The following is an 18,813-nucleotide window of genomic DNA, read 5'->3' as shown; positions in this document are numbered from 1 at the left end:
CATGCAAGGTCAATTTATAAGGTTTGATGGTCTGATTTTGGGGTCCATTGGCCAAACATAAAACTCTTTATGCGATACATGATGGCTTCGGAGAGTAGCATATAGTCAATCACACTATCCCCATTATGTTTTCTATATGTAAATCCATTGGTTCCGCTCCATAAAGAAACACCATTGGCAATGAGCATATCCGTGCTATTACACATGTGTAAAAGTAACTTTCCATAGTGATCCGGCTCTTTCTCATCTGTTGAAGTACGATCATACAAGTGAACCTCGTCCATCTCCCTTGAAATGTATGGCATATCAAATTGTTGAGTATCATAATGCAATGTTTTTGTGCGAGCATTCATATCCCCAAAGACACTAACATCACCTTCGCTTTTAAAATAAGCAATGTCCTTCTCTAATTCAAAAAATGGTTGATGTCTATATATGCAAGCACAAAAGGGGGAATCATGATGAGGAATGTAGCAATTGGCTACAAAAGTGGGTGCTCTTTTAGATGTCATAATTTTCAGCCATACATAAACATTTGTGCTTGTCATCTTTCACAATTGATACAAAATCTTCCAATCCTTTCTTAACCATACATGCTACCCCTCCTTGCCCTTCTTCGTTGATTGAGATTCTTTGACCACATCAATGAATGTATATTGTAATCCTCCAACCCGTTAATCCTTTGTGTATCATGCTCCCAAGTTTCAACAAGAAGTACACCATCATCTTTTCTTGTTAGTTCATCAATGCCAACCTCCACATTCCATGGGTATCCATTGCAGTTTCAAAATCATACTTTCAATTGTAACTCGGTCTCATAGGTCACACATTCCTATTTGCTCGAGGGACTTGCCTCCTCATTGGGCACATTTTCTTCACGAGAGATCTCCTTGTTTTTCTTATTCCTCTGCTCATATTCCTTGCGACACATATTTTGTTGCTTAATAGTGCGATCTTCACATACAAAAAAATTGTATCCCTCAAATAGATCCAACTATTATCAAGGATAATCTTTAGTTTGGTCTCATCCGGCATGATGCATACAATTGACCATTCTCCCGAGCAAGGAGCTTCTTGCGTACCCTCTCTATGTGCTCTGTAAACCATAATTCCTAACATACCAAAGTAGGTTTTGAAGAAATATTTGATAACAATGGAAACTTGCAAGAGAAAGAGGCGTCTCTAACTTCTCTTCAAGAAATCCACGAATAATAATGGTTTTGGAACGTCGCTTCCATTCCTTCAACTCCTCTACATCCACATTCTCAACATTCTTTGTTTGAGCCATAGCTTACATGAGGGAAGAACTAGGAACCACATTGAAGGAGTACGAGCGGAAGTGCGACACGAGAGAGAGTGCGAGAAGAAGAGCACGACGATATGGTGAACTTGCTCTACTGTAATGTGTAGAGCATAGTGAGTTCTTATTAGGTTTTTACAAAAGAATATGTGTACATACCTGGCAGCCCGCCCGGCGACCACATTGGGCTTTATACCCCAACAACCTCCCACTTAAAGTCCAATGTGGTACTTTAAGTGTGAGAGAAGCTACTATACAAGCTAATATACAAGAGATGTAGAGAAGTGATGTACTACCCTACACCTAACTGCTTGCGAAAATGCGCAAAGCTCTCTGAGGGAAGTCCTTTTGTAAGTAGATCAGCAGGATTTTCTGTGGTGTGAACTTTGACAAGCTGAAGTTGCTTATCCTCGAGCATTTCCCTGATGAAATGATACTTCACATCCACATGCTTTGTCTTTGAGTGATAAACTGGATTGCGAGCCAATTGTATAGCACTTTGACTATCACAATATAACACAGGCATCTCTTCTTTGATTCCCAAATCTATTACTAGTCGATTAAGCCAAATTGATTCTTTGCGTGCCTCTGATGCTGCACCATATTCAGCCTCTGTAGTAGATTGAGTAACACAATCTTGTAATCTAGAACGCCATGATACTGCTCCACCAGCCAATGTAAAGACATACCCTGACGTAGACCTTCGGTTGTCTAAGTCACCTGCATAATCTGAGTCTGTAAAACCCTTTACACTTAGCTCCTGACTCCCATAACATATACGCATACTTTTTGTAGCTTTCAGGTATCTCAATATTCCTTTCAGTGCCTCCCAATGTTTCTTGCCTGGGTTTGACATGTATCGACTTACTACTCCCACTGCAAATGCAATGTTTGGGCGAGTAGCAATCATTGCATACATCAAACTACCCACTGCAAACGCATATGGAATCTTATCCATTTCAGCCTGTTCTTCCTCAGACACAGGACAATCTTGTTTGCTAAGTTTCACATATGGTGGCAATGGAACACTCAGTGCCTTTCCCTTCTCCATATTGAAATGTTGCAAAACCTTGTCAATTTACTCTGTTTGAGATAACCAAATCAACTTCTTTGATCTGTCTCTCTCAATGCGCATACCAAGTATATGACTTGCCTCACCCATGTCTTTCATGTCAAACGATTTTGCCATCTTTGACTTCAAAGCTGAAATTTCTTCCAAGTGCTTGCCAGCAATCAACATGTCATCCACATACAAAATAAGGATCAGCCAACTACCATCCTTAGCCTTCTTTGTATATAGACAATGATTGAACTCACTACGTTTGTAGCCTTGAGAAAGCATAAACTTGTGGAATTTATGGTACCATGCCCTCGGTGATTGTTTTAAGCCATAAAGACTCTTTAACAACTAGCATACCCAATCTTCCTTGCCTTTCTCAACAAACCCTTCTGGCTGCTACATGTAAATTTCCACATCTAAATCACCATGCAAGAACACTGTCTTGACATCCATTTGGTGCAACACCAAATCTAATATGGCAACCAATGCAAGAAAGCATCTCAATGTAGTCATCTTGACCACCGGAGAGAAGACTTCATCAAAGTCAATGCCTTGTTCTTGCTTAAAGCCCTTGGCAACAAGCCTTGCTTTGTACTTTGGCTGACTATCATGAGCGGTGATCTTATACCTGTAAACCCATTTACAAGGTAGAGCCTTTTTGCCCTGTGGTAATTTAACTAGCTTCCATGTCTTGTTTTTATGCAGAGCTGTCATCTCTGACTGCATGGCCAATTGCCAATTCCCGGAGTCCTTCATTTGCACTGCTTCCTTGTAACATGAAGGCTCATTGCAATCAGTCAACATGACATAGTTCATAGATGGAACAAACCTATCAGGAGGTCGCGTGACACGTCCAGATCTACGCACAATAGGTGGCTCAGGCTCAGCCACAACTTGTGGTTCCAATCTATCCTATCCTTGCTCCTCTTGAGCCCTGACATTTTGTCTTGCACGTGCAGGTCCATCTTCTTGGAAGACAACTCTTCTAATCTCCTCAACCCTCTTTGGTTTAGAATGATATTTGGATTCATTAAAGTGAACATCATTGCTGCGGACAACCTTTCTGGATTTGGGATCCCAAAGTCTGTACCCCATCTCACCAGAATTACCATAGCCTAGAAAGATGCACTTTCTACTCTTTGGCTCAAGTTTGTTCCTAAATTCCTTTGGAACGTGAGTATATGCCTCACAGCCAAAGACTCTGAGATGCTTGTATGAGGGCATTTTGCCTGACCATACCATCTCTGGCACTGAATCCTTCTGCAAAACCTTGCTAGGAGATCTATTTACAAGATGAACAGCTGTTGATACAGCTTCAGCCCAAAACCCATTTGGCAGCTGTGCATTAGACAACATACTTCTGACCTTCTCTTGTATGGTCCTATTCATCCTCTCAGCAACACCATTTTGAGGAGGATTGTAAGGAGCAGTAAGTTCACGTATTATACCTTTTGACTCACAAAAGTCTTGAAAGGCCTTTGAAACATACTCTCCACCATTGTCAGTGCGTAAGCATTTAAGCTTCTTGCCACTCTGATTCTCCACAAGTGTCACAAACGTTTTGAAAACACTAAACGCTTCATCCTTGTGCTTGAGAAAGTAAACCCATACTTTCCTCGAGTAATCATCTATAAATGTCATAAAGTAAGAAGCTCCCCCTAGAGATAGGTTAGGCATAGGTCCACACAAATCACTATGAACAAGTGCCAACTGTGTATCTCTTCTACTGCTTCTATGCTTATGTGGCTGCTGTGTTTGCTTACCATACAGACCATGTTCACAGAATTCAAAATCATTAAATGAAAAGCCAGGCAAATAACCAGAACGAGACAAGATTTCCATTCCCTTCTTGGACATATGTCCTAACCGGCTATGCCACAAAGAAACGTTCGGCTGCTCGGTTACATTGATTACATTTTTAGAGACATTTGATACATAAATAATGTAAAATCCTCCAGACTTTACTCCATGTGCTACTGTCATAGAACCCTTGGATATCTTCCACATGTTCTGTCCAAAAGTGGTGACGTAGCCAGCATCATCAAGTAAACCTGTGCTGATCAAGCTCTTTGTAATTGCGGGAACATGTCTCACATTCTTCAGCGTGAAAGAAGAGCCATTCTGAAACTTCAATTGAGCATCTCCAACACCTAAGATCTCACATGTCTGCCCATTGCCTAGCCGAACATGATCTTTAGTGGTCACATAAGAAGTAAACCACTCCTTGTTTGGAGACAAATGAAGTGATGCCCCTGAGTCTATAATCCAGTCACTCAGTGCATTTCCATCAGATGTTGTAAGAAGAGCTGAGTCCATTGTATTCTTCAAGAAGTAGATGTCTCCTGACACTAGACTGTCATCCTCTGCAACAGTGTTTGTCACATTTATTTCTTGAATCTTCACTGAGGACTTGTTCTTCTCACCATGGTCTTCAGGTTTCTCTTTGCCTTTTTCTGCTTTCCATTCTCTGCAATCTCTTTTCATGTGACCCTTCTTGCCACAATGGTAGCATTCTATGTCACTCATGCCTTTAGCACTGCGGGACTTGCTACGAGACTGATTCCTCTTTCCACCTTTGTACTTTTCTTTGGTCCTTCCGCTGACAACTAAGGCTGTTCCTTTGCCTTTGTCCATTGTCTTTCTATTGGTTTCTTCAGTAAGCAGACTTCCTTCTACACCTGCTATGTTCAAACCATCTGGAGGTGCAGAATTACTCAAAGCTGTGCGAAAAGTGTCCCAACTTTCCGGCAATGTGATCAACAGGAACATAGCTCTAACAGGTTCATCAAACTTGACACCTTGAGAGCTGACAACTGACTATAGATTGTGTTGAATTCATTCAGATGATTGGGCATAGGTGTCCCTTCTTTCATCTTCAAGTCAACAAGCTTCTTAAGCCAGTATACCTGTGAAGCTGCACTCTGCTTCTCATAAAGATCACTCAGCTTTAACCATGCTTGATAAGCCGACATCTCGTCTGCTACATTGAAGTAAACGCTTTCTACCAAAGTCAACATAATGGTAGAAAGTGCCAATTCATCCATTTCGCTCCATTCATCTTCGTCCATATCTTCTAGTTTTATCCCTTTGAGCTTTATAGGTTTTATCTGCTTCTTTTGTACCAACACGTGCCAAATCTGCTTCTTCCACAATGGGAAATTGGTTCCATCCAGCTTCTTGATATTGTAAAGAGCAGTATCCTGTGATCCAGCCATAGCTACGCTTCACAGTAGTTTACTTTCCTGGGAAAAGTTTGGCAGAGTTTCCCCTGTAAACTGACCTCTGAACCAATATCAACCTGTCAAATGAACCAAGAAAGCTTCAGATTCTGCATAAATTTCGGCAGAGTCTCCTTTGTAAAATGGCTCTAGTGTACTCAAAAACAGACCAAAAAAAAAAGCTCAAAAACACTGTCTCTCTGACACTGTAAGCTGTGGGTAAACTTGTCCTGCACCTGTACTGTCTCTGACTGTCCTGTCACTGTCCTGTAAGCATAGACTGCGACAATGCCTCAACGGCAGTAAAGCAAAGATGCAATCCCAACTGTCTAACTCACAGTCAATACATCCTAGCTGCCTATCTAAGGGTGCTCGAGGGATCGCTCCAAGACCTGTATCACCGAAAGGATCTCAACATTCGAGAATCCCCCAGCTCAATAAAACCTCACTCGACCCTCAATAAAGGCTGCAGTAAATCTGACAGTACATAGACTTCCCACAAAGTCATACATCCACAAATTTCCCACTATATGTTGTAACTGCTGCGGCGGTTGTTTGTTGCGTGACTCACAGCCAGCAAACCCTCAACAAACATACATCATCTCTGACAATACATCCCATGTGGAAGTACCTGCAATGTCAGGATGAAATCTGGAATATCAAGTAGCAAACACAAGCTACCTGATGAACTAGTGGATGTCGCCTACAGTCTGTGTGTAGATGCGCCCGTGTCGTATGTGACACGCCTCCAAGAACTGTGAGCCGTCCTTCGATGTGTAGACAACCACAAATCAACACTCTGGGAGTGTCGATATCCTCAGCACCTGCAGTCGTAGGCCGAAAACCCCAAATTTGCAGAGTCGGATCTGCACCCGTCGAGACCACGTAGTCGAAAATGGCCTGCGCAGACCTTTGTCGAAGCCGAACGGTGGCCGAGATGACCTCAGAATGAAATTATGACAACACCAAGCCCTTCGGACCCTCCCACGAGATTTGAGGCCGTGTCTTCGCCTGTCGAATTTCACTCCAATCTGAGTTGGTGACTCTAGCCTCCTGCAGTGCTGCCCCGAGCCTCGATCTGAGCTCTGATACCAGTTGAAGGAGTACGAGCGGAAGTGCGACGTGAGAGAGAGTGCGAGAAGAAGAGCACGATGATATGGTGAACTCGCTCTACTGTAATGTGTAGAGCATAGTGAGTTCTTATTAGGTTTTTACAAAAGAATATGTGTACATACCTGGCGGCCCGCCCACTTACCTGGGCGACCACATTGGGCTTTATACCCCAACACACATTGCTACCACATACATCAGCCCAAGACTTGTTTATGCATACATTTTTCATGTCGCATACATTTCAAAATATGGTGTCATATTTCTCCTCTTTCAATACATGGTCATGCTCTACTTTGCTCATACACTTAGAAATGTAGAGATGTCGCGCTTGTCCAAGGAAAATATTCACAGTTTGCTGGGCATGCTGCACTTTCCACTATGATCACTGGACTTCACAGCACTATCACTTGACGATTGCATAAGTTTGGAGAGTTTCACCCATGGGTGGGTTGAACAACCTTGAACACCTACGTGACAACATGCACGTGACTCAACATGCAAACATGGATAGGAGAGTGGGAGGAAATGGGGTGTGAATGGTGGCTTGAAGGCTACATCCTTTGATTGGTTAGCACAAGAAAAGGAACGATGTGCATGCACGGTCTAAGGGTGTTTTACACATTGCTATTTGAAAATGGACAATCCAAAAGATGGCAATTCCTTTTGTTAGTGGTAGGTGATAAGACAATGGGATACACACTACCATTTGCAAAAAAGAAATGGTGCACCTTTTTTTTTGGTGAGAAGGATATGCGGAAGGCAAAATTATATTTAGGCAGCTTGACCCTCTCGTCGAAGATACCCTTCGACGCTTACCAAAAGAAAACAAATTTCTAAAAAGATACCCCAAGAATATCCCCCCCTCCCCTTCCCTTTCCTTGCACGTCTCTCTCTCTCTCTCTCTCTCTCTCTCTCTCTCTCTCTCTCTCTCTCTCGCGAGAGCAGCCCACGTGCACCTTCAAGTCTTCCTCCCCCCAACCCCTGGCTGCACGAGACTCCAACAATGACGTGATATTCTCTACCCCCCCCTTTCCTTATCCAAGATGTGTCAGCTCTCCCATGCGCTCGAGTGTGCCGCCCCTTCCTTTGCTCCACTCTCCATCATGAGAGAGAGAGAGAGAGAGAGAGAGAGAGAGAGAGAGAGAGAGAGAGACTATCGCGGAGCTGGAAGGACTTGGAAAGACACAGAGAGATCGAGAAAGAGAGAGCCCACGTGGGCGACCAGGAAACCACACAATCACTATAGACTCCACCAGCCGCCCCTCGCCATTTGGACCGCCTTTCACGCGTCCCCCATGGCCTGCACTGCGAGTTGTTGGCAGCGTACACACCGACCTCTCTTTGCCTTTTCTTCGAAACCCGCATCTTCAACAGATTCTCCCTTTCCCAGATTTTTTTTGAAAATAGAACAAAGAGCCACCTCCACTGAAAGCTAGCGTCCGGACGAGTTTGAACTCAGGAGTCAGGACGAGAGAGACAGAGAGGGAGAGAGAGAGATGGCAATGGCTGGACGATCTAAGGCCTACTGCTACATGCAACGTGCAGTAAAATGCTCACCATCGTTCCCCACTTCACGCCACAATGCATGTCCCGGGCACCCAACATTTACTGAGGCTATAATCCTGCCTCTGCAAAATGATTCTAGAATTCAAGGCCCCCAATTACCCAAGGTACTCTTTTTCTCTGCCTAGTTGACGGTCTTTTTTTCTCTGTCACAGGCTTTTGGCCTTGAGTTGTGATCGGATGAAATAAGGATGCATTCTGCCTGAATGTACCACGATGAAGTGATGGGTTCATCGCCTTGAGGATGACTAGTGTCCACCCATTTGTCTTTTACTGGACTCATTTGCGTTTGATACATACATAGCTACTATACATAGTGTCTCATATAGCAATGGCCTTGCTTTGATCATTGTTGGTGTAGCCAAAAGATATCCCTAAAAAACCCAAACAAGAATCTAGAGAAAGAGATCAAAACACTGTAAGATACTATGAATTCGATGTGGTCTCATTGATCTCAGTGGGTGCAGCATTCTTGTAACTGCTGCTCTTTCAACTTGCTGTTTGCATTGGCTTGGGCCAAGATTGGAGTGGGAGTTTGTATAACACCGTCCTTATCTTGAGCTCAATGAAGGCATGTGTAGTTGTGGGACGATTTCTCAAGAGCCTTACACTGAATCTTGATCCACAATGTGTTGGTTTTTTGAATACACGTAGTGGGCGTTGGTAAAGGATTACAGGCTTTTAAAAACAGTGCACAGTTCACCACCTTTTGAGCGCAAGGAATGCCTTGAAAAAATGATTTCTAAATTATTGTGGCCATGTACACAATTTCTTTTTCCTTTACTAAAGAAGAGGTCAAAGCTGAAACCTATACCTATATGGCTTATGCTGGATGACTGGTTTCACTTTGTTCTAAAGGTGGATTTGGTCACGTTCCTGGGATCAATGAAGTATATGTATTTTGTGGAGGTTTGGATGCATGCAGGAGACGCAAAGGGATTTTAGCAGTGTTTGCGTGTTGCTACTTTCTATGTACCAATTTCTTGTGCATAAATAGCAAGATTGTGGGTATTGTGTTTCGATTTCATATGTCTTATACTGTGGATTTGCACTAGTTTACATGTGAGCAAGGTTTACATTTATTGGTTGGGTTTCTGGTTTGTTCTTCAGGTGGATGGCAGCATTGATGTTACTTGCACTACCTCTTCCAGCTTGGGGTTTACGGTTGCACGTGGATCCCTCTCTCAGTTTGCTGGTGGACAAGTATTAAGCTCTCTACTGCTATTTTTGTTGCCATCCTAATTTGCAATCATGTGCATTGTTAATGCTAGTGAGCTTGCCAACAAAGCAAGCTTGCATAGAGTGGTGAGCGCACGTGCGCGCGCGCGCACACACACACACATACACACACACACACATGCATGCAGGCACACGTGCTGCACGGCACACACACTCACACACGTAAATAAGCACATATGCATCCATTATTTTAGTATATATATCTTAATTTTCTTCAAGAATAGACAAGGGTTCATTTTCCTAGTAACTTATGTTGGTGGGACAAGACAAGCTAGATACGAGAATGGTAGGATCAATAACCGAAGAATATACAACTATCTTGGAAATTGCACATACAGACTAGGGTTCTACTCATACATGCACATTGATATAGACATATATATACATGCCCGCATGGCTTGCGTGCAATTCTGTAAACGTTTAACGCCCTTTATCTTTTGTGGTCTATTTCTTGTTCATTGCATGTTTTACTTAAAGGAAGGAGGATTTGTCTCTTGTCGTTGTCAGGTTTTCAAGCCTAGGGAATCAAGATATAGCAATTTTGTCTCTATCCTTGCTAGCTCAAGAAGACAAGGAAACTCTGATCAGCAGGAAGAGTCCCACAATTCTTTTATATAGATCATTATCTCCCATACAATCGTCGATCGCTCTTTTAGGTGTTATGATGTAATCAATTTCTTGCGAGACATAGTTTGTGCTCCTCTGAGGGTTCTTAATAGCCTAGTTACCCTCTTGCTTTTGTATCTTTATTATGTTTCCTTTTGTAGTCCCTTTTTGTCTTGTTTTGTTTGGTAGATCTAAGGTTTTGGCTTCTTGTTAGTCTTGTAGTACCCTTTATCTTCATGCAATCAATTGTCACTTGACCATCCTTGTATGTGTCTCCCTTCCCTCCTTTCAAGGGTCTAAAATTGTAGGCATGTTAGTGTTCGGTTGCTCTACCTACTTGGCGAAATCATCATCAAAGTAGTTAAGGCTTTGCTCAAGATTCTTCAAGAGCACTCTTTTTCTCAAAAGTGCTTGGAGATTTATTTGGATTCTGATCTTTAAAGCTTTGTGATTCCAGTGTTTGCTGTATTGTGCAAGCTTTCAAAATTAGTTCTTATCAACTACAAAGATAGGTTTTGCCCTACAAGCTGGTGTTTGAATAGTCGGGACTCCGATCGGGTTTTGGTATGCAAGTAAAACCACTCACACATGTGGGTGAGGTGTATGAGTGCAATTGTGCTAGTTACAAATTTAGAAATACCGCAAAAGCCTCCAATTGGAGGCGAACACGTGTCTATCGAGTGGTCGTCGTGTCACTTGGTGCACGTGGATAGCGAGCCATTTTACACATGATAAAGGTGATTGTTTCGTTGGCTTTTGGATGACTACCAATGTCTATGGCTTGCGCTTTCAAAATATCTAGCAAGGAACATAAAATACTTAATTTTCGGTCATTTGCCTCATACGCATTCTATGACAATGTTGGTTCCCACGAGAAGTGCTTGGAAGGGGACAAGCTTGTTTACACTTCCAAGATTTCACTACGTTGTCATTGGTGTGTAACTAGGAAGGACATGTTGATAAACTGCTTGTTTTGCGGTCATCCATAGAATACACAAAATATTAGCAAATTGTGATACCTCAGCCATAACTGAGAGGTATAGTGTAAGTAGTTTGTTTATGAGTTCTTTGTAACCGGCAAGCCATTGGCGAGGCGGTAGAATCACCGCAACAACACCAAAGTGAACCGAAACTGTAAACTCTCGAACTTGATAGAGAGGACATTATGTTGTAGACAAGAGACACGGAGTGGTGGAATTCCTCCTTGAGAAGCATTGGCCCCTCAACTAGGCGCACCTCACCGCTATTTTTTGTTCCATAGAGGCCGTAGTCCATGTTTACAAACTTGAAGGGCCACTCTCTCCCTCTCAGTCTTCACAAGTCACAATCCATTGGGCAAGTGTTACCCCTTGTCTCTCTTTTATAGGCACGGGTCCAAAAGCAATTCCCAAAAGTGACTTCAAAATCACAACTATTTTATTTGTTTACAAGTGCTAAAAACACAAAAGTCAATTGCTATAAATAACCTTATGCACAAAAACTCAAAAGTCAACGCTCTCCATAATTAACGCCAAAGAGTAGTTTGAGCGTCCTCATGCCACAAAACCTAGCTCTTCTCTTATGGTATGACATGTCATGCCACATCATCCATTTGTGATATTCTCCTAGATCAAGTGGCTTGTGGAAGAGGTCCTAAAACTCTTGTGAGTGTACATTGAGGATATTCACATAATCGATGTAACGAGAGGGCAACGAAAAAGAACCGGCGGAACAAACTTTTAAGCACTTCAATAACAACTGAACTGAAAGAGATGCACGACACACGAGACGCGGAGTGGCGGAGTTCCACCCCAAGAGAGCATTGAACCCAAACCTTGGCACCCCTTTTGGTATTTCTTTATATTGCTTCAACTCAGTACAAGGTCGGTGGCTTTACTCTACTTTTGCTTCTGCAAGAGAGCCCACCTTTCGTATTTAAAAGCCCTAGGCAAAAGGAATACATGAAAAGTATACAATCTAAAAGCATGTGAGCTCCCAAAAGCTAGCGCCAGGCGAATGTCCACACGATCTGCCACGTCACCACTTACCAGAGCGATTCACAGAAGTCCGTACAGCGTCACATCATTAGCGTGAAACGCAGGCGTCTGTACAGTTGCTAGGTCATAAGTTTTTACGCAAGCTTTTAGTGTGTGGGTATTGGCTTTACTTTATGAACCTGGGCCCCATGGGACGGGGTCCTATAAGTTGGTGGGAACTCTTTAAAAATTGGGCCTCTCGACGAGGAATTGTAAGTTGGTGAGAACTTCTTCTTTTGTTGCTTCTTAGGTTTAGGCCCCTTGGCTGAGATTTGTAGGTTAGGTAGGGTTAGGTATGGGAAACCCTGTGAGAGTGAGTAGCGGAAAGAATGTGAGCCACGCGCGTCGATAACGCTGGAGAGAGAGAGAGAGAGAGAGAGAGAGAGAGAGAGAGAGAGAGAGAGAGAGAGAGAGAGAGAGAGAGAGAGAGAGAGAGAGAGAGAGAGAAAACACAAGTGCTCTGCAAATGATGCTCTCAATACACAATCTGAATGACTACAAGACCCTAAGCATTCTCTTTATAGAATCTTGAGGAGTTATTAGAGAAGGGGCTGATCCAGCCTAGTTCTTCACCCTTTTGCTCCCCAGTGCTCCTGGTATAGAAAAAGGATGGCTCATGGCGCATGTGTATTGATTACCGTGAAGAATACCATCAAGAATAAGTTTCCTATTCCAAGGATTGATGATATTCTTGATCGTTTAGAGGGTGCTGCAATTTTCAGCAAGATAGACCTCAAGAGTGGGTACCCAGAGGATGTGCACAAGACTGCGTTTAGAACGACCTTTGGTCTTTATGAGTTCCTAGTGATGCCGTTTGGTCTAACAAATGCTCCTGCCATGTTCAACAGGATGATGGACCGGATTTTCCGCTCGCATCAACAGTTTGTTGGGACATTTTTCGATGACAGGATAGTCTATTCGAAGAATGAAGAGGAGCATAGGCGTCACTTGACCATTGTGTTCGAAGAGCTGCGCAGTCACAGGTTACTTGTCAATCCTAAGAAAAGTGAATTCTTCTTGGAAGAGATGCACTTTCTTGGCCACATAATGTCAAAGGATGGTGTCAGAATGGATCCCGCAAAGGTTGAAGCTATTAAGACATGGCCATATTTGAAGACTGTGCAGTGTGCACGATGTCAGAAGCTTCTTGTAAGGTGCAGCGGAAGTGAATGTTGAACTTTGCTCAAGATGAGTGCTCCGAACTGTGCTCAAGGGTTCCTTTTACTTACGGAAGGGAGAGCCTTCCGTTCCTTTAGTGAGAAAGTGCAAATGATCACAAAAAAAGCGGTGAACACTGTGAATGAAGGTGCTGAGATTGAGAGATAGAGAGAGAAGAATACGACACCAGAATGTTGTCAAACCCTCCTCCAAGGGCCCCACTCTCTATGGCGAGAGAGGTCTATGCTATTGATTGCACACTCCTCATACAATGGTCTAAATGCAATGGACTTGCCGACGATGTCGACGACGACGACGAGACAGGCTAAAATTGAAAACACTAGGGGCTGAATTCTGCAAATCTGCTATCTGCTGAATTTTGACTCTATGTCGGTGACTATGGCGATGATGACGACGCAACGACGATGCGCTGAAAAGGCAGATGCTGAAATCTGCGAATAGCGGGCTGAATCTGCAAACGCTGGCTGATCTGACCGCGTGGCGAGGATCTGCTGCGGGAAGGTGAGATCTGCGAGGTTTGGGGGCTGCGGTGCGGAGGCTAACTGCTGAAAACTGAAAACGCTGATGCAAATGGTGGTTTTGTCGCCAAGAAACTGCAAACGCTAGGGCTGATCTGCTGATCCAAAAACGCTAGGGCTCATGAGGTATCTACTGCAAAAACGCTAGGGAATCTGCTAATGCAAAGCTGATCTGCAATCTGCAAAACGCTGGGGAATGTGCAATTGCTGAAAATGCTAGGCTGTTCTTGATGGCTGAAAACGCTAGGTTGTCCCGCCGGTGGTCTTGCTGAGAAAGGTGCATTGCCAGACATAGGGTCTCTGCTGCCTCTTCTGCCAGAAAGTGCTAGCGCTAGCTTTCTTATATATTTCCTTAGCCAAATTGCCCTACCCAGTTTCCCAACAAAGTCACTTATTAATAATAAGTGAAAAATGGCTAAAATAGGGAAAATGGGTTCTGTGCCCTGTAAAATGCTTTTGATGGCTACTGAGTGTAATGCTGATGATCATGCTGTGTGCAACTAGAGGAAATGCAACTACTCTTAAGTGCCTAGACATGCATGGCCTGCTAACAGACTCACAAAGGTGCCAGAACACTTCCTAAGTTAACCGAACCCTTGTCGTGAAGTAGCTTGTCCACATGCACATAGGGTTAGATGTGCACGTGACAGTTTTCAGTGCTGGCTATGCGCTGAATTTGGACTGTTTTTCAGCCATATGCATGCCAGAACCATGGGGAACAGTGCCCCATTGTTAGAGGACAGTCCATGGACTGTTCAGGGCTGAAAACAGGGCAAAAACCAGTAAATACAGCGTGCTGAATTTTCTGTTTTTGGACAGAAAACAGAGGGTTTATGTCAGTGGAAGTGAGCTGCAGCAGGGGAATTGGTTTTAGGCAAGTTTTGGGGTTGTTATGTTGTCGAAATTTTGCCAGAACAGGTGGTATCTAGCTGGATACATGTAAAGAATTCCTAGGACTCTTCTTTGTAATTTACCCTCTTAAAGATTAAAGTGTCACAAATTGGTGGCTGCCCAGTGGACACACAAACCCACCCCCAGCTGGTATACCCGTTAGAATGATGACGTGGCTGCACCGTATGGACAAGCCCGCTTTTTGTGGCACATATCACGGAAGTTCGGAGAGCTGGCGGACAGCTTTTGCGGCAGATTTGTGCTTTTTGGTCTACGCAGCACCCAACGCAAGAGAGAGAGAGAGAGAGAGAGAGAGAGAGAGAGAGAGAGAGAGAGAGAGAGAGAGAGAGCTTTTAATTTTTTAAAAGCTTTTGCTTTATTTTGGCTCAAGAGAGCTTGAGAGAGAGAGCACATGCTTTTGATTTTGAAGCTTTTGGGCTCTGCTTTTAGCATCCCTTGTAAATCTATAAAATACTTGTTTGGGCTCACTTCTTAGAGCATCTGGACGCAGAGTCTGAGAGTGAGTCCAGACCACTCGTTTGTACTTTGAGTTGCAGATAAATACAAAAAGAAATACCGAAAGGGGTGCTGGTCTTTGGGGCCAATATCTCTAGGCACGGAACTCCGGGCCAGTGTCGAATCAATTGTAAACTGTGAACTATTTGAAGTGAAGTCTTGTGATGTCGCGGTAGAATCTCGACTTGGAGTTTCCAAGTCTGTTACACTGGTATCAGAGCACGGCCAATTTCTCTTCTGCGGGAAATCCGATCCTTTTTATGCGGCACTTATGGCTTCAGACAGAGATCTGTCGACTTCCTTTGCATCCGGAGATGCGTGAAGACATCACAACGAGGATTCATACGAGGAGTACGGCCCGCCTTGGCCTACTCAGGCGGAGCTCGAAGAGATGGAGCATCGACGATTGATCGGCGATGCGACAAAGATGATGTTAAGTTTTGCAAAGGACCCGAAATTTGCGAAATTTATGAGCTAGACCTTCTTCGACGAGGTGCATTCACAGTGGCGGCAGACCACAGAACCACCCCTCAAACTGGCACTGAAGAAACCTCCTACTCCAAGGATGTATACAAAGCAAGAATTAGAAGAGGTGGTTGATGCACGAATTGCTCAGCTTTTTGATGTGCAAAACAAAGCAGAAAAGCATAACAAAAAGCAGGAGAAAAGAACTGACTTCCCAGGTTATTTGGGTCGTCAGTCTACATTTGCATCGGCAAGAAAGTAGAAGAAGCGTGTTGGATTTGAAGGAGTACCCAGTTCGTCTTCTTCTTCTTGTTCTTCGAGTTCTTCTAGCTCCTAAGACTCGAGCGAAGAAGACAAAAAAGGCAAAAAGTGAAGCAAAAAGCAAAGCTTCGAAAAGGGCAAGAAAAAGGCAAAGAAGCCTAAATCTCGCCCAGTGATTGACAGTTGTACAGAGGACTCGTCTTCGGATAGTTCGGACTCTGACGACAACAACTTTTATGCAAAGAAGAAGAATTTTTATAAAGCCATCCAGCATGACTTTCTGGATGATAAAAGCAAGAAAGTCAGAGAGTTTAAGGAAGGTGGACAGTCAATTGGTTATAGAGATGCTTCGAAGGCTTTGTCTTTCATACAGCAGTTTGACATAGCTTTCTCAGGAGGGCGTTACTCAAAGCACTCCAAGATTCGGAGGGTTGCCTCTTACTTCAAGGGAAATGCTCGAACCTGGTGGTCCATGCTTCTATTAAACAAGATAGCGCCAGTTAAATTTCTGAAACTTAAAAGGCTTTTTATTTCTTCTTGGCTGACTCGAGAGTACGAACGCAACATACGAATTGCTTGGAACCATCTTCGGATGACCAAGAAGGATACATTGGACGCATATTGCGAGAGATTCTGGAGCACTTTTCTAGCAGCCTCTTCATTTAAGAAGATCTCGTTCAAAGAACAGATTGAGAGGTTTACCTTGGGTCTTCCTAAAGAGATCCGAGATCACTGCTCAGAGTAGAAGTCAGATTCCATTCAAGAACTGATGAGTCATGCGAAACGGGGTTTTGTCATTCACTCGGGCAGTTTGACCTACCCCACAAATGAAATCATGACGCAAAGGACCTAACAGACTTCGAAAAATGAAAGTAGAAAGAGGAAGAGAAAAGAAAGAAAAGGATGCACGACCCAAGCTCACTCCTCAAGAGAGAGCTCTTTACATCAAAGAGGGGAAGTGCTTTGGATGCGGGGAAACTAGGCATATCTCCGCGAAGTGCCCTAAAAAGGCACTGAAAGAACAGAACGACAAAGATGAAGACAGGCCTGAGGGTTCGAAAGCAGCTGAGGAACGTAGACGAAAAGGCAAGATGAAAGCAAGACTGGTTCCAGATTGCATGGGTACTGACCCAAGCACGATTGACGAGAGTACAAAACTTTGCCGAGCTTGGGGCAAAGTGAAAGACCAAGAAGCCCTGATTTTCTTTGATGGAGGAGCCGAGGCCAACTTCATTTCACGTGAATTGGCGGCGCGGCTCGAGATCACATCCGATTAGATGGGACCACTAGCAGGGGCAATTTTAGCGGCACCCGGCAGGGACGTGGCCATTACACCTGTCATTTGCAAACTTTGGTTGCATTGTCAGGGGTATTTGGGGCACGAGGACTTCTACATAATGCCCTTGGAAGGTTGTGATGTCCTTCCAGGAATTCCCTGGTACCACAAGAACAACGCCGTGGTCGACTATCGGGCGAGAAAAGCGACTTTGACTACAGAGAAGGGTAGAACTATTGTACTCGATGTGAAACTTAAGGGCGAGTCTGTCCCTATTGTATCGGCTTCGGCCGTTACCAAATTAATGAAATCCAGTATGTATGTTTACTCGATCTCTTTGAAAGAGTGGAATGATGCGAACAGGACAAATATGTCTGAACTTGATAAAGAACGCTAAGATTTTCTCCACACTCATGTCGATTGCTTTTCAGAGGGCCTGCCAGGCTAGTTACCACCCGCTCGTCCGGAGGATCATACCATTGATCTGATACCTAGAAGCACACCACCGAACCGGCCACCTTACCAAGTGAAAGACCTCTTGGAAAAGGGTCTTGTCCAGCCTAGTACTTCACCGTATTGCTCTCCAGTGTTCTTGGTTTTGAAGAAAGATGGATCTTGGAGAATGTGCATCGATTATAGAGCTCTCAACAAAATCACCATCAAGAACAGATTTCCGATTCCTAGGATCGATAATATTGTTGACCAACTACAGGGATCCTCGTGTTTTAGCAGGATCGACTTGAAGAGCGGATATCATCAGATCCGAATCGTTCCGGGAGATGTCTACAAGACAGCTTTTCAGACGACTTTTGGGTTATTTGAGTTTTTGGTGATGCCTTTTGGCCTAACCAATGCTCGTGTGACATTTAATCGGATGATGGACAGGGTTTTTCGGGAGTACAAACTATTTGTTGGCACTTTCTTTGACGACATCATTGTTTTCTCCAAGGATGAGGCAGAACATAGAGAACATCTGCTACAGGTCTTTCAGGCATTACGAGATCACAAGTTGGTTGTCTCAGCAGCAGGAGTGCAGATGGACCCGGCGAAGATAGAGACTATCCGTGATTGGTCCGATTTGAAGAATGTCCATGAAACTAGAAGCTTCTTGGGCTTGTGTTCGTACAACAGGCGGTTCATTAGAAAGTTTGCAGAGGTTGCTTCTCCTTTGGATATGTTGACGCAGAAAGGAGCCCCTTTCTTGTGGGGATCCACAGAGGTGACTGCCTTTCAGACATTGAAAGAGAAATTGACTAGAGGACCAGTTTTGACTTTGCCGGATTTGCAGAAGTCATTCAAAGTATATTGTAATGCAAGAAGGCCATGTAATTGCCTACGAAAGCCGATTGTTTTCAAGGCCGGAATTGACAGCACAGATTTATGAGAAAGAGCTTTTGGCGGTCATCCATGCTCTTACTCAGTGGCGACAATACCTACTAGGAGCAGATTTTACTGTCTTCACAGACCATCATTGTTTACACTACTTCTTGTCACAGAAGGAGCTATCGGAAAAGCAAATGCGGTGGGCGAACATCTTGTCACAGTTTCATTTCCAGATTGTCCATGTGCAGGGACAAAAGAATTTGGTGGCAG

At 43.7% G+C, this 18,813-nt stretch overlaps 1 protein-coding gene across 1 annotated transcript in view; it reads left to right on the top strand.

The window, feature by feature from the left end:
- Positions 1-8,127: 8,127 nt before the first annotated feature.
- LOC147435154 (dihydrolipoyllysine-residue succinyltransferase component of 2-oxoglutarate dehydrogenase complex 2, mitochondrial-like) overlaps positions 8,128-18,813 on the top strand; it is a 126,260-nt gene continuing 115,574 nt past the window's right edge. Inside the window, exons 1-2 of the mRNA XM_086488260.1 lie at positions 8,128-8,361; positions 9,365-9,457. Of these exons, the coding sequence (XP_086344386.1) occupies positions 8,188-8,361; positions 9,365-9,457 (267 nt within the window). The 5' untranslated portion in view covers positions 8,128-8,187. The remainder of the gene's footprint in view (positions 8,362-9,364; positions 9,458-18,813) is intronic.

The sequence above is a fragment of the Adiantum capillus-veneris genome, chromosome 18 (genome assembly GCF_014529385.1).
Source record: "Adiantum capillus-veneris isolate H3 chromosome 18, ASM1452938v2, whole genome shotgun sequence".
Classification (NCBI taxonomy): domain Eukaryota; kingdom Viridiplantae; phylum Streptophyta; class Polypodiopsida; order Polypodiales; family Pteridaceae; genus Adiantum; species Adiantum capillus-veneris.
Note: the sequence above shows the minus strand (reverse complement) of the source record. Positions and strands in the feature narration are given on the sequence as shown.